The following is a 15,342-nucleotide window of genomic DNA, read 5'->3' as shown; positions in this document are numbered from 1 at the left end:
TGTTTATCCTATTTTTTAATAGTTGCATTTAATGGTTAGCATTAGAGGCACGTTTGGCGAACAAAATACTCAGCGCCGCTACCATTAGTACTTTCGATGCTTACAATTTTCGATACATACAATTTGAATAAAAAAAAAACAATGACAGAAATTTTTAAACAGATCTGTATTTTCTAATATAGCATTTCCCATTAATGGCATTGATCGATTATCATGTTCTATTTCTATACATATACATACAGAAATTGCCTCTTAATTGCATCTGTCAAAGACGTGTAGGCCCTTTAGTTCCTAATCGTAAAATGGCCACAAGAAGGCACCCGATACTGGTATCGGCAGCCTCCACGATACCGATACCTAAGTTTGGTATTGGTACCGGTATCACCCATCTCGAGTACACATAATTAGTGAGGTCCAATGTTTCCTATAGTCAGCTGGGATAGGCTAATTGCACATTTTAACCAAATGTTTTGATACTATGTCTTGACAGGACCACATTTCTATCTAAAACATTTGATTTGAGGCTGAGGTGTTTAAAAGCTGAGTTGGGACCGCAAAGTCATACACACTGACAATTTTGCCGATGCCCACTTTTGAAACTTCCTGTTTTTGCAAAAAGGAAATATGAAGTTTGCTGACTGTCTTCCAATCTTAAAGATTCGGACCGCCTTCTACTGATGATGAAAGACATAACCCAAATGTCCCTTAGTTATTAAAAAATACTCATTCTGGATAAAAGCACACATATGTTAAATCACTCCAGATGACAAGATGCCAGTTTATTCAGAGTTGTATAATAATAATAAAAACTTAATACAGGTCATAACTTTTTTTCCCCCCAGACAGCTCCTTTAAATCTATCCAAAGGCGTGGCTATTCCTTGTTTTTGTTTTTTTCCCAGATTCAGCAGATCCGCGCCTTAACACGGACGGTTTGTTGCGACACATGTGAAACTTATGGTAGGGTGACATCCAAGAGGGTGTCAATACAAATCAGACACATGCCAGTGACATTTAACAGCAAATCGGGGATGATTGCAGGAGATGGTTGGGAATTAATGGAATCTAAATCAGAATGTGGAGGAAGATTTCCAAAATCAGGTAAGAATGATTTACATCTTTTAAGCATAAAGACGACCAAAAAACACTGCTAATCGCGGATTCTTATTTGTGACTCAGCATGGCGGATTGGAGTTGTTGCTGTGTGTCTGGGGCTGCTCTATCTTCTGCTGCTGGTTGTCATCATTGCCATGTTGGGCCAATGTGAGTACATGCCTTGACATGATTGCAAGTCCAAACAACATTTTGCTTATGTCATTGCATGGGCTAGCTTACCTTAGCTCTTAATGACATCGTTCTTCTGTGATTCTCTCAAGGATTCAGAATGTGCTCATTTTGTTGCAGACATCGGACCGAGCTCTCAAAACGACACTGAAGAACTGCCCATTGGTGCTGAACATCTGCCCGTTGGTCTCACCACATGTCACAATCTGACTTTACAATGTTTCCAGTTGCAAGGCAAATACAACACCTTGTTAGAAAGTCATAATCAGTTAGAGACCAAGATCTGTTCTGTGACAAAAGAAAAGGAGACCGCAGAAGGGGAGCGAGACCGCCTTCAAAATGATCGCGATGCCCTTCAGAACCAGCGAGATGTTTTAGAAAGGGAGCGAAATGCCCTCCACAGTGAACGCGACACCCTAAAAAATCAACAAGGAGCCATCAGCGCTGAGCTACACACCCTCCAAAATGAGCAGGAGGTTCTCAAAAGTGAACGGGATGTTGAGAAAGGGGCCCACAAAAATGAGGAAGAAAAGCTCAAAAGTGAGCGGGACACCCTAAAGAATGAGAAAGAGACCCTCCAACATGAACGGGACACCCTTCGAATTGAGCATGAAGTTCTCAAAAGTGAGCGGGACACTCTCAAGCATGATAAAAGCATTCTCCTACAGGAGCAAGGGGCTCTCAAAAATGAGCGAGACACCCTCAAGAATGACAAAGGGACCCTCCAACATGAGCGAGACACCCTGCTAACGGGACAAGAAGCTCTCAAACGTGAGCGAGACACGCTGAAAAATGAGAAAGATGGCCTCCAAACTGAGCGAGACGGCCTCAGGACAGAGCGGGACAGCCTCGCAGTTGAGCGGGACCAACTGAGGTCGGTGTCCAGCAACCTGACCAAAGAGCTGGAGGTGCTGCAGAGTCGATTGAACAAAGTGGTTGAAAGTCGAGACGGGTTAAAGGAGGAAGCTCAAGAGTTGAATCGGAACAGAACGGGTGAGTACCCCACGTGCAAAAAAACAAGTTGAAACCTGATTGTAAACGCACCTCATTCCTTCTTTGGGACTCCTGCTGTGTGCAATTAAATGGGAAAGATAAAGAGTACAGGAAGAATGAACCTGACACTTTGGCTTCACTGTTCATAAAATTAAGAGCTGCATCACAAAAACGAACATTTCCAAAATATAATACAGCAATAATCAATAGTCAATAACGGGCATGACCCCATTTGTCCTAATTAGGGTCGTGGGCATCAATTTAGTACGACAGCATATTAGGGCCTCGTAAAAAAACAAACAAAAAATTAGGGCGGGGGCAATATTCTGAGAAAAAAAAACGAACATTTGCCACTTTATAAAGATTTGCAAGAAAAAAAACTCAGAAGCTTACGACAAATACACGTAGCAGAAAACTCTGAATTTTTGTGCCGATACTTTTCGGTCGGGTTTTTCAAATAAGGAGACAAGAATTGTTTTAGCAGAGATTAACCATATCATGTTAAAGTAGCACTAAGGAACTTTTCGATAACTCCTCTGATGAATCATCGACTTAAAACTAGTTGAATGGTACCTTTGCCATGGCCTGAGTGGGTCTGTATCATTTTTACTGGCACTAAGCAACTTTGAGGAGGATGGTATGCCATACAAAAAGACGTCACTTCCCCCTTTCCTCATTCGTTACAAAGACGGAAGTCAATTTGAATGTCGACGCACGATTACTGCTTTCATGGCAGAAGCTGCAAAACAACTGAGAAGTTTTGTCCGAGGAGACAAAAAAGAAAAAAGGAAAAGGGAAGCTACCCGTTTAAAAGGACAGTCAAGGATTGGCCCGGATTTCACTCGCTAGCGTGAGCTAAAAAACGACGCAATGCGCTTGTCTTCATAGGAAATGTGGTCTTCCTTTAGGCATAATAATACCGCTTTGGCCCATATGGCGCCGCCATAATCAAGGTAAACTGAAAGTTCCTTTGTGTTGCTTTAAGCATTCGGTCCACCCCCTGATAGAGCATTTAAGTTAATTTGTTAAAATATATCTTTACTTGTACATTTACTTTTCCAGAATTATTATTTACACATTCATACATTATTATTATATATATTTTTTTGTACAAGTAGCTAAGTTGATGTGTCGAATCTGCTGCTCTCTGTCATTCACTTGCATTTACCTAAAGTATGCTAGCTTCTGATTGGTTAGTGTTTGTCAGCTGATAGGGGATCAGGAAGTGTTGTCGCTCAAGCTGCCGTGTATGAAGAGTAAAGTTTCTAAAGAGTTCTACACTCAATGTTTTGTATTGGGAAATGTGAAATGAATAAAAATGATTAAAAAAAAGAGAAAAACAATTAGATTAAGAATTAATCTGTCTCCATCCTGCAATTTCCATTTTATGTCCCATTAACCATCAACAATTCCTCACATTAGACAATAGCTACGTTATGTGTATTTGTTGTAAGTTTCTGAGTTTGGGGCAAATTGGAAAAGAAAAATACATGTTCATACGCCTGCCCCTAATACGCTATCGTAATTTAGCTATCTTAGCTAGCTAGCTAAATTTAATCATGTTCTCATGTTGGATCTCATAAACGATGATTACTACGAGTACATTTTGTTGCATTCAAATGGGAAACTTTTTGTGCTTCTTTTAGAAAAACTGTGCCCAACGCACTGGGTCAAATTCAAGGAGAAATGCTACTTCATCCCCGAGAAAGGCGAAAGTAAGTCATGGAAATCGAGTAGAAGAGACTGTAAAGACCGAGGAGGTGACTTGGTCGTTGTCACCTCAAAAGAGGAGCTGGATTTTATCTCCACGTATTATGATCGAGTGTGGATCGGTCTGTCTGACTTGGCGCATGAGGGCAAGTGGACGTGGGTGAATGGAGATGAACTGGACTTTGAAGGATTCTGGCAAAAAGGGGAGCCGAATGATCATAGCAGTGTCGAGGACTGTGTGGAGCAGTCGCATTCAGGGCGGGGATGGAATGACATGCCATGCAGAGAGACTCTCTCTTGGATTTGTGAGGATTAACACAGAGTGTGTGTGAGTGTCTGTTCTCTCATGTTGAATTGTGCAAAAACTATTAGCATCTTTTTCTACTGTATCTTTGGCCCAGCAGGAAATGAAATAAATCATCAAGGGTCAAAATGACACCATCATGATTAACTGTACAAGAAATGTTTTTTGTTTTATTTTTGTATATATTATATTTAGTTCTATATTTCTTGTTTTTCTTTCATTTTAACACTCTTAACATGCCATACAAGTATGTTAAAAAATTAACCATTGTTACAATAAAGAAAAAGAAAATACAAATACTGCATTAGCCTTTTTATTTTTATCCCATTTAGTTATTGGGAAAGGGCAGGTTGTCTTGGGAAGTTCATGGTTTGTGCTTTTTAACATTATTTACTGTTTTTAAAGTGAACTTATCCATGGAAGCGAAACTTGTGAAAGTAAAGTGAAAATAATTAATTTGCTTACAGTATATATGCACACCTGGACAAAATTGTTGGTACCACTCTGTTAATGAAAGAAAAACTCTCAATGGTCACTGAAATCACCTGAGCCTTACAAAAATAACCAAAAAAGTACAAATGTATTGAAAATGAGCCATTACTTTTTAATTGTCGTTCAACAGAATTGTTGAAACAGGCCTGGACAAAAATGAAAGATTGAAAATGATTTGACTAGTGGGCCATGTTTAACTCAGACTTGTCCTTTAATTGGTATCACAGCTGTCTTGAAACGCATAATCAATCAGTCTGCCTATTTAAAGGGTAACAAATAGTAGGGGTGCGCCAAAAAATCGATTATCATAAGAATCGCGATTCTCATTTAGTACAGTTCAGAATCGATTGTAAATGTCCCCAAATCGATTTTATTTAAATTATTTTATACTGTCTTGCCTTTGTCTGTGTGTGCCTTTATTTGGAGTGCTGTTCATGTTGTACCCAATTTGGCCACTTAGGGGCAGTGTGGTTCCACGCGGTCTAATACACTGTTAAGTTGTAGCCACATTAGTGAGTAGAAGAAAAAGTCACGATCAAGTTATTCCAATAAAAGTTGTTTTTTTGCAGTGTGAAGCCGACCTTTTGAGTGATAAAAGTGCCTTGAGGAGCGCGCTAATTAGCATTAGCGAGTCATACTGTAGTAGATCATTACAATTCCTTGCACATCTATAGATTGAAGAAAAAAATCATTGTTCAATCAAATCATTTTGAATCAAAAATCGTTCTTATTCGAAAATCGATTCTGAATTGAATCGCAGACCCAAAAAACGGAATTGAATCGTGAGACATTCAAAAATTCCCACCTCTAACAAATAGTGATTGTGCTTTTTGGTGACATGGTGTGTAAAAAAAATTTGAACATGGATGACAGAAAACGGGGGAGAAAGTTGTCTCAAGACATTAGAAAGAAAATTATAGACAAGCATGTCAAAGGTAAAGGCTACCATCTGTCAAACTCCGGTCCTTGAGGGCCGTAGTCTTGCATGCTTTATAGATTTCTCTCCTCGAACATTCCTGAACGATCCTGATGATTGGATTCAGCTGTGTTTGAGGAGGGAAACCTCTAAACATGCAGGACTGTAGACCTTGGCACCAATGATCTACAAGCAGCTTGATGTTTCTGCATGTGACAACAGTGGCACATATTATTCAGAAGATTCACAGGACTGCAGCCAACGTTTTCCTTTATATGAGACAAAACTGGAGCTTTTTGGTAAGGCACATACCTGCCAGCAGAGTGCAGAATCTTTCCTCCTGCGTGCTCGCTGACCAGCAGTGTGAAACATGCGAGGCCAGCGGTAAAGAAATAGTAAATAATCAGTGGGACCATAACTAATCGAATCAAAACAAGCTATAGGAGAAGGTGTAAAGAAGAAATCAAATGGCTGACGTTGAGTGTGGAAGAGAGACAGGGACTATAATGCTATGAAGATTGTTTTCATTTAGAATATATCATGAGATAGTAAAAAAAAAAAAAGGTTGTCAGGAGACCCGAGGAAGGATCAAAGAAAAGAAAGGAAAGTGAAATCCAGCACTGACCAGACGTCACCTACTACCAGAATCTTTCACCAACCCCAGAAATCTAAATTCCAACAAATTAGGGAGACCTCAAAAGACCAAAGGAAAGACTAAAGAAAGGAAGGAAGGATAAATGAAGCAGAGTGAGATCCACAGACATCAGCCTCCACCGGTATCGCACAGTTGTACTGACTACCAGCCTTTCAAAATAAAATGCAGGTTTCTGACTTAGAAATTATTTTAAACACAAGAAACCTGTTTATCACGAAGGCACAGCGGTTCAGATAATGGATGGGTGAATAATAAACATGAATTATGACATTTTAGATATAAAAATATAAACTCTTTTTTTTGTTTTGTTTACCTTTATGAAATACCTTAAACGCGTTGTTGTGTAGACCTTGATCATGTAAGGCCTTTATAAACAATAGCATGATAGCACTTGAGGGATCCGTGCACTGTCACTTAATTCACTGGAACTCGTCACCACCCCTCCTAACCCCGCCTTGCCAGAATGCCCTCTTGGACGTTATGTCAATATTGATTCTTGTAGTCCAAATTGTGGCTAATCATTAACCACAGCATGGTCTTGACAACCCAGCAACATAAGTAACTTGTCAAAGCATATTGCACTTTCTTTGTGTTTTAACGTCAGTATGGAAGTCTTCTTCCTGTCTTGACAACTTGAATTCTACACTCATGGTTACTTGTTTGACTTTTATGACTTTGCTCTTGCATTTAGTTAACCAGTAGCCACACCATTGTCCCTTCATTCAGCCTCATCTCTTCTCTTGGTCACTTATAAGTTGCACTCGTTATGACCCAGTTCATCTTTATTTTTCTACTTGCAAAAGTGATAAGTGAGTGTTTTAACTGGACAATCAAGTGCAGGCTTGTTGCCTTAAGATGTGATTGGAATGATCAGCACTTAGCCTACTTCCAATACATTTGACAGGATAAGATATTGAACGTGTTGATTAAAAAAAATACATAAAAGAGCATTGGATTCTAAATTAAAATAAGAATGTAAACCACAGTTTTTTTTCTATCAACATTCCAAGAACAAAAATGCCATTTGCCATGAGAGATTCTTGTTTTTGTTTTGTTTTAACCCGGGCTATTTTGATAATGGAGGTTTCCGTGATGTCTTTAAACGCAGCACAATGGCTCCAAAGGGAGTGGCCGGTGCACCTGTCTGACCTGTTCTGTTGAAGAGGGACACATGACACCGGAGGAATTTCGCCCGCGTCTCCTTGCCCTTTGTGCCAGTGGGTTCCCTGGAGGGGTGAGAGAGCCAGAGAGGAGGCCGAGAAAGAGCGGAGAGCGAGGCGGACGGAGAGATGTCGGAGCCGGCCACCAATCCCGCTGCCACCACCTTCCAAGCGCCCACAATTTCGCTGCCTTTGGGACTGGAAGTGTTGAGGACTTACTCTGGGGCGCTTATCTGCTTTGAAATAGTAAGTGTTGATTTTTTTTGGGGGGGGGCCCATTGAACACTGATAGTGTTCAATGGGCCGTTTTATTTACAGTACATTCATTGTGTACATCCTGACGACCTTTAGAACTGCAAGGTGAGCTCACGGTCCTTGACACCTTCTTTAACGTTTGCTTATTTTAACTAACTTTCCGATGTGCTCGTGTTAGTAGTGAAGTTACCAGGCTATTTTGTCATGACATGTAAGAAAAGGTGTATTATATTCATTAATAGCTTTGTTGATTGTGAGTGTGATGAATGTGAAGTGAATTAGGCCTACTTAAAGTTGTCAGTTGTCACCATTTTAAAACCTTGATCAACCATGTTTTAAGACTTTTTTGCAGTCATACTAGCGTAACTAACAACTACAGAAAAAAACTAGTAGGCCTTACTCACCAATTCTAGCAATTGTAGCAAATAACACGTGTGTTAAGTATAAAAAGTATATATTATGTTAGTGTCTACTAAATGGTAACAATTAGGGGTGTGAATTGCCTAGTAGCTGGCGATTCGATTCATATCACGATTCATAGGTCACGATTCAATACCGATTAATCCCGATAGAAATCTATAAATTCATTATTGCGATTTTTTTTTTAAACTCAAATTTAGAAAGTACAAGTCAGTAAACTTGTACATGTACACTGTAAGATTTGTATGATTTTTATTTATTTATCTGAAAATTCAGGCTTATAACTGAGCCACTGCATTTACCAAACAGGTTGCAGTCTGTTTCATGTTTGAACAGCACTGAAATTAAATATTAAGGCTTAATTTTCCATTAATATAACATTCTTTCATGCTTAATGTGTGAATTCTAACCCTAAGTAAGATGTTTGTTGAATATTTCCATTAAAAAAATTTGGTTTAAAAATCGATTTTGCCGCATATATCGAGAATTGCGTGCTGTTATATCGCGATATATCGCCGAATCGATTTTTTCTAACATCCCTAGTAACAATTATGAATTGCTTTGTCACCCTGAGTTGCATTTCTGGGTCTGTTCACATTTTCCCTCTTTGCCTGTCATTGATAGCAATTTTTGGTGGTATCACAGACAATGTGAAATAGCGCCCCCAAAAAAGCAAAGTGCTCATGCTGCGTTCATCCTTGATGTTTAATCTCACTCAATTTAGTGGCATCATGCACAGTGATGGTTTAAACATCACATTTTGTTGATTTACGAGGCATATTTTTCAGGGGGGATTTAGACTTTTCAAATAAATCTATGGTCTCAAACATTTTTTTTTTTTTAATATGGGCTAACCATAGCTCAGGCTCATGACAGCTTTCGGCAAAACGTTGGATGCAAACCATATCCTGTCACTCAGTCCCAGTCATGTCTTTTTCAAAACCCTGGGGCTCCCCGACATGTCTTGAATGCGCAGAAAAAGTTTTACCCCCTTTTTTTGTTGAATACTTGATCCAAACCAGACGCACGTGCGAGACTGTATTTCCAACAGTCCCCACAGAAGTTGAGTTTGAGACCTCTGGGCTGAATTGTATTATCATCGTGATCGGCACTGGATATATAATATGTGCCATTTGGGTACTACAAGGTATCCTATCCGTCTAAAACGCTGACTAATAATGTGTTGACGTGCTGATGCTTTTGTCTCCAGATATTTGGTGGCTTAGTATGGATCCTGGTGGCTTCCTCCAATGTGCCAGTTCCTCTGCTGCAAGGCTGGGTGATGTTTGTGTCTGTCACTGCCTTCTTCCTCTCCACCGCCTACCTCATCCTTCTCCTCACCGGCCTGGCTGACCGCATCAGTATTGACTGGAACTTTTTGGTAAGTAGTATTCGAGTCTAGTATCTAGCAGTAGTACGACCAATTTTCACAGACGTGTACTATACAATGTTGTTTAAAATCAATGCTCATTTTTTTAGAAAAGAAAAAAATCAATGCTCCTTCAGCTAGTAGCTTACTGTCCTGCACAGTTGAACTATGAGCTCAATTGACGAGTAAGCAGCGTAAAATGGACAATAATATCCAGGATTCACCATTTTTATCTTAAGTTATTCTTTGGCTTGTACCTTATCTCACAAAGTTAACAAAGGAGATACGAACTGCATCAACATGGGTTCTACCTTGGCCATTGCCTAATTTCACATAGTTGACCAAACTTTGTCATTAGCACCCTGCTTTTTCCCACATCCTCACTAAAACGGGTTCTACCTTGGCCCAAAACTTGACGAAACAATCCTGGATCACCAGCTTTATCCAAATGTATTATGTTAGATTGTGACATTTATTACATTGTGAAATGAGAGGAAGTTGTGGTGCATGTGCCGAACTATTTTTTAGTTTTGGACAAGCACAACACAACACACAAGTTGCATAATAACACATTTAGTTGCACTTGATTGCACTTTTTAAGAGATAATCTAATAAACACAATAAACAATTTGATTCTGAAGGCCCTGGGCAGATTGACATGACAGCACACGGACGCCGAAATTGGATGGACAAAAAAAAATAAAAAATCCAATATCTATATTAGAAGTGTCAAAATAAGTGCGTCAATTTTGAATTTATCTAAAGTTCCTTTAACGCCACTAGTTTTTTTAACGCACGATTAATGACCAAATCTTACTTGGAAAGTCTGTACTGGGGGAATTCCAGTCGCAACGCAGCAGACACGTTCACGTCAAAATTTAGCACTAATGAATTGAATAATAATGCATATATTTGTGAAGAACTGCACAAGTTACTTTGTGTTAAAGATTAGATCGCTCTTAATATAAAAAGAAAAATGCACTGAGCTGTCACCAACGTCTTACAAATGCAATTATGCCATCTAGTGGCGGAAAAATGACCAACACAAATCAATATTACAATTGTTTTTTTTACAGTACGGTACATCTTCTTAATTTTATCAATTTTATGATTTATTTTATATTTCTATTAGTTTAACTTTTTTTCCACTTTTATGTAAACAAGAGTATGAAAGCGTAGGGGGTGAGGGTGATTACTGTACATTTTATTGTTCATTTAGAACAGATATAAAAATTCAGATTAATCGTGAGTTAACTATTGAAGTCATGCAATTAATTACCAGGTATTATTAAAATTTGTAATCACCTGACACCCCTAATCTATGTAGAATACAGGCCAAAAGTTTGGACACACCATCTCATTCAATACATGCTTTACTTTCATGACTATGTACATTATAGATTCTCACTGAAGGCATCAAAACTATGATGACAACTAACAAACACATTTGGAGTTACAGTATGTACTTAACAAAAAAAAAAGGCGAAAATAAAAATAAATAAATTTTCTCTGATTACTTTTTCGCACATTCTTGGCATTCTCCCGATGAGCTTCAAAAGGTAGTCACCTGAAAAGGTTTTCCATCATAAGTAAAAATGTCAAGAGTATGCAAAAAAAGTAACCAGAGCAGAGGATGGCTATTTTGAAAAACCTATAATATAAAACATTTTCAGTTATTTCACCTTAAATCACTCGACATCAGTTCACATATAGTTTTGATGCCCTCAGTGAGAATCTCCAAAGTAACCAGTCATGAGAATAAAGTAAATTACATTGAATAAGAAAGCGTGTCCAAACTTATGGCCTGTACTGTACATGTACTGGAAGCAGTGTTGTACAAAAAAACACGACCAAATGAAGAGAGCAGACTAGACATCTGGGCAGAAGTTAGGACATAGATGGGCAAACGACAATTTTCTCTTATTGTAACAATATCAGCACATCCAACATAATGATAGAAGCAAATAGTGTGTATTTGTTACCAATTTTGGTTAGCATAGGCCAGAAACCTGAACAATTTGTGTGAAGTTTGGCCTCTCATGCTAGCTCTCGGCGTTAAGCTTTGTTCCCAGGAGAAGCCAAGCATGTGTTGTTTGTTTTCATCAGAACAATGAGCGACATGGATGATGAGCTCACACCACAACACAACAAAGGCCTCGCTGTTGTTGTCCCATCAGCCTCACAGAATTGACAACACAAACTCCTCTCTCACTCTTTTGTTTGCCTACATAATGTGATTACAATTCTTTTTTTCCCCCCCTTTAAAGATGTCCTTGTCTTTTTGCCATGTTTGTAGTGTGTGGAATTATTGACTGCGCTGCACACGGTAGGGTTAGTCTGCATGTTTGTATGACCTTCACAGTTCACTGAATTCACTCATTTATTGTCACCTGAAACCTTTAGAAACTTCCTGTGTTTAGATTATTTCCTTTACCGAACACAAATCCAAGGTGGTTTTGTTTTGATAATTGCTGGTTTGTTATGCCCCTTCACCTACTTGGCGTGTTGAGCCGATACCATATGGGTGATACACACCACTGACTGCTAATTGAGCAGATTAACTCATTCACTGCCATTGACGGCTATAGACGTCAAAAATTCATTTGAACTATTTTTATTAGTTTAACATTTTTTCCCACTTTTGTTAACAAGAGTTTGAAAACCTATAATTTTTTTATCATATTAAAACAGATATAAATATTGGGATTAACCGTGAGTTAATTAGTGAAGTCATGTGATTAATTACGATTAAAAATTGTAATCGACTGACGCCCCTAATTTTTTAACAATCTTTGCTTTAAAAAAAAGTTGATCAATTTTAATGGTTATTTTTTTAGAGAAAATATTATTAAAAATTAGGGTCATCAGGCGATTAAAATTTGTCATCGTAATTAACTCTTTGACTGCCAAAAACGTTAAATAACGTTTAGTAAAATCCTATGGAGGAGTGCCAAAGACGTTAAAAGACGTTTGTTTCAAAACAGAGGTGAAACTAACCATTTTCTATTGTTGATTACTGAAAAACGGAATAAGGTAGAAACAATTTTTTTTTTTTCTGATGAAAGATGAGAGTCCAATCTTTCATTTGGTAGGATGTGTGTTTCCATAGTCCAAACACATTATTTTCTGTGGACCTTGAAAGATCAGTCAAAATGCTTAAATTGGCTGGCACCCACGGCATCCCTTTTCTGAAAACGTCTGGCAGTCAAAGAGTTAATCGCATGACTTCACTAGTTAACTCACGATTAATCACAAATTTTACATCTGTTCTATATGTACAAAACAAATTCTAGGTTTTTATACTCTTGTTAACAAAAATTGATTTTTTTTTTAAATAGAAATAGTTCAAATGAATTTTTGACGTCTATAGCCGTCAATGGTAAATTGCTAGCTTGCCCAGGTGCCCTAGTGCCGGATGCTGCAATCAGAAGAAGAGTGCTCAACCAAACCAATTTTGAAAAATGTCTCACCTTCTGATCCAAGTCAGCAAAGGCTTAATTCTTATAAAGTATAAAACTGGCCATTTATCCTGTGGTGTGCAGTGTGTTAATATTCGGGATGGGTGGGTAATGATACCAGGGAGCTGTACCGGCCTTATTTCATGGTATCAAGTACGTGTGATGGCTGCCGATACCAGTCACACATTGACAAGAATGATCGGGTGAATTAAAATAAAATAAAATAATAGATATTAGATAATAATAAAAAAGTGATTTTTCTTCTTCAATCTGCTCACAAAATGGTTGAGTCCGACAACGGTATACCAATATTTACGATTGCAAATGTTTGTGGTCAACACCAACTACAACTGAGCCACAGACTCCGTAACTGTGCGTGAAGTACAAAAGCTCGCATGATTGCACAACACACAAATAGACTAGAGGAGCAACTAGTTGCGTTGAGTGTTTGTATAAGGCGTCTCCCAAGTCATGCATCGCAATAAAAATATCAAGGAGAAGAGCTAACAAGCTAACAGTTATCCTAGCATCTTCCTTTTCATCTTGTACTACTGCGTCTACTCTTTTCACTTCTTTTAGTCATAAAGATGAGTCGAGTTGAGTTGCGTGTCAGTCTTGTGGCACTATCCGTCCTCCGACAGGTCATTCGAGGTACTTTCTGCAATATTTGTAAAATGTCAGATACTGTTTTTAGGAAGCCCAAACAAGAAGGTTTTCGAGTTTACTTTTGGGCCTTGGTGGAGCTACGTGTGCTGATTGCCATTGTCGTTCTAAACACGTCCTCTCCTCTTATTTTCAGGATGTTTTTTACCATTTCCTGGCTTTGCTTTTCTATTTTGCCGCCTTCGTGCTGGAGGCAGCGACAACGGCAGCCAACGGAAGAGCCATCATCACACACCTGCCGAACAGCACAGGAAATGTGATATGTATACAATACCCCCGGGGCAACGTATTCACTGTCATGACTGGCAACCAGTACAATATTAACATAGTGGCCACGGTGAGTAAAATATTTTTTTTTCTCTTTCTTTCTTTTTAATGTATGTGATGATGCTGTTCTACAAGTTCATTAATATTCTCTCTACATTCTGTTTGTTTTTTTGGGGGGGGTTTATCACAGATATTTGCATTTGTGGTGACGCTATGCTACAGCTGCAGTTTGGTGATGGCCTTCAGGAGGTGGAGGATTTAACCTGAAACTCAAACTGATTTTGCTCCCGTTCTCCAACAGAGGAATATTCACAATACAACAATACAGCTTCATAAAGCATGCTGCTGTTGAGTAAGGAGTCGGAATGCCTTTTTTCAAATATGATCAGTTTGTGATTTTTGTTGTTGTTTTGTAAACTTGATTAATTACTGAATGACCAATAGCTTTTCTGAGGTCATTGACCTCTCAAACATGCTGAGTGGAATACTGAAGGCACGCGAAAACATTGGAAAATGCTGCAATTGTATATGGTATGTATGTTAGTCATGTTGTGGCACTTTTGCAACTAGCTTTTTTTTATTCACATTAAAACTGTAACTTCCTTATTTTTCTGGATTCACATCCTCACTGAAAGGAAGTTTCCCAATTCCAAAAGTGATCAATCTCACTCAATCCTGCTGCTTTCGTTTCATACACAACAGAAACGTCATATGCTTGCACATTTCCTTGGAACGGCCCTGTAAAACAGTGACCCAGAAGGAATGGAAACTCACTTCTCATTTAACATACTGTATGTTACTGATTTTTTTTAAATATACTTATCGTTATTTGAATTGCTAAAACTGCATTTTGTTAAATTACATCACTGTGTAGTTTCTCCTTAAGGGGTAGAGTAGGATTAAGCACACAAACCTCACAATATTGGTGTTGTTTTATTTTATTTTTTTTAACATAACATACACAGTTAGTTCATTAGATGACATCATTGTTTATCTCCTCCTTAACGTGTAGGCTTAAACACTTAAGCAATATTAATATTGGTGTGTTTTAAGAAATCTTAATATAGCATAAACTGTTATTAAAAGTTCATTTAGATTAAGAATGAATAATGATAAATATTCAGTCAGTTTTGCTTGCTCTACCACTTTATAATGAGTTTGAATAATTGTAGGCTGTCACAGTTTGTATTACAATTGTGAATTTTCACAAATTTGAAATATGTCTTTGTTACAATTTTAGTACATTTTGTTAAATAATACAGATTTTAAAGTGAAAGTAATAAAACCATACAAAAATGAATGTCATGTTATTTTATTTACATAACGCTGTATTAAAAGTCTACACCCCCCGTTCAAATGCCAGTTTGCTTTAAAAAAAAAAAGACCAAGATAAATTA

General features: G+C 38.1%; 2 protein-coding genes across 2 annotated transcripts; both read left to right on the top strand.

Annotated features, from left to right (window-relative positions):
* The first annotated feature begins 848 nt into the window (after positions 1-848).
* Positions 849-4,587, top strand: LOC144057798 (uncharacterized). The gene is made up of 4 exons (XM_077575711.1): positions 849-1,100; positions 1,179-1,262; positions 1,404-2,276; positions 3,923-4,587. The coding sequence occupies exons 1-4, from the start codon at positions 1,001-1,003 to the stop codon at positions 4,300-4,302; spliced, it is 1,437 nt and encodes a 478-aa protein (XP_077431837.1). The 5' UTR covers positions 849-1,000; the 3' UTR covers positions 4,303-4,587.
* A 2,880-nt stretch (positions 4,588-7,467) lies between these two features.
* Positions 7,468-15,245, top strand: mal2 (mal, T cell differentiation protein 2). The gene is made up of 4 exons (XM_077577003.1): positions 7,468-7,759; positions 9,399-9,569; positions 13,815-14,015; positions 14,136-15,245. The coding sequence occupies exons 1-4, from the start codon at positions 7,643-7,645 to the stop codon at positions 14,205-14,207; spliced, it is 561 nt and encodes a 186-aa protein (XP_077433129.1). The 5' UTR covers positions 7,468-7,642; the 3' UTR covers positions 14,208-15,245.
* Positions 15,246-15,342: the final 97 nt, after the last annotated feature.

This window comes from Vanacampus margaritifer, chromosome 9 (assembly GCF_051991255.1).
Source record: "Vanacampus margaritifer isolate UIUO_Vmar chromosome 9, RoL_Vmar_1.0, whole genome shotgun sequence".
Lineage (NCBI taxonomy): Eukaryota > Metazoa > Chordata > Actinopteri > Syngnathiformes > Syngnathidae > Vanacampus > Vanacampus margaritifer.
The sequence above is the reverse complement of the archived record's forward strand: the minus strand, read 5'-3'. Positions and strand labels throughout refer to the sequence as shown.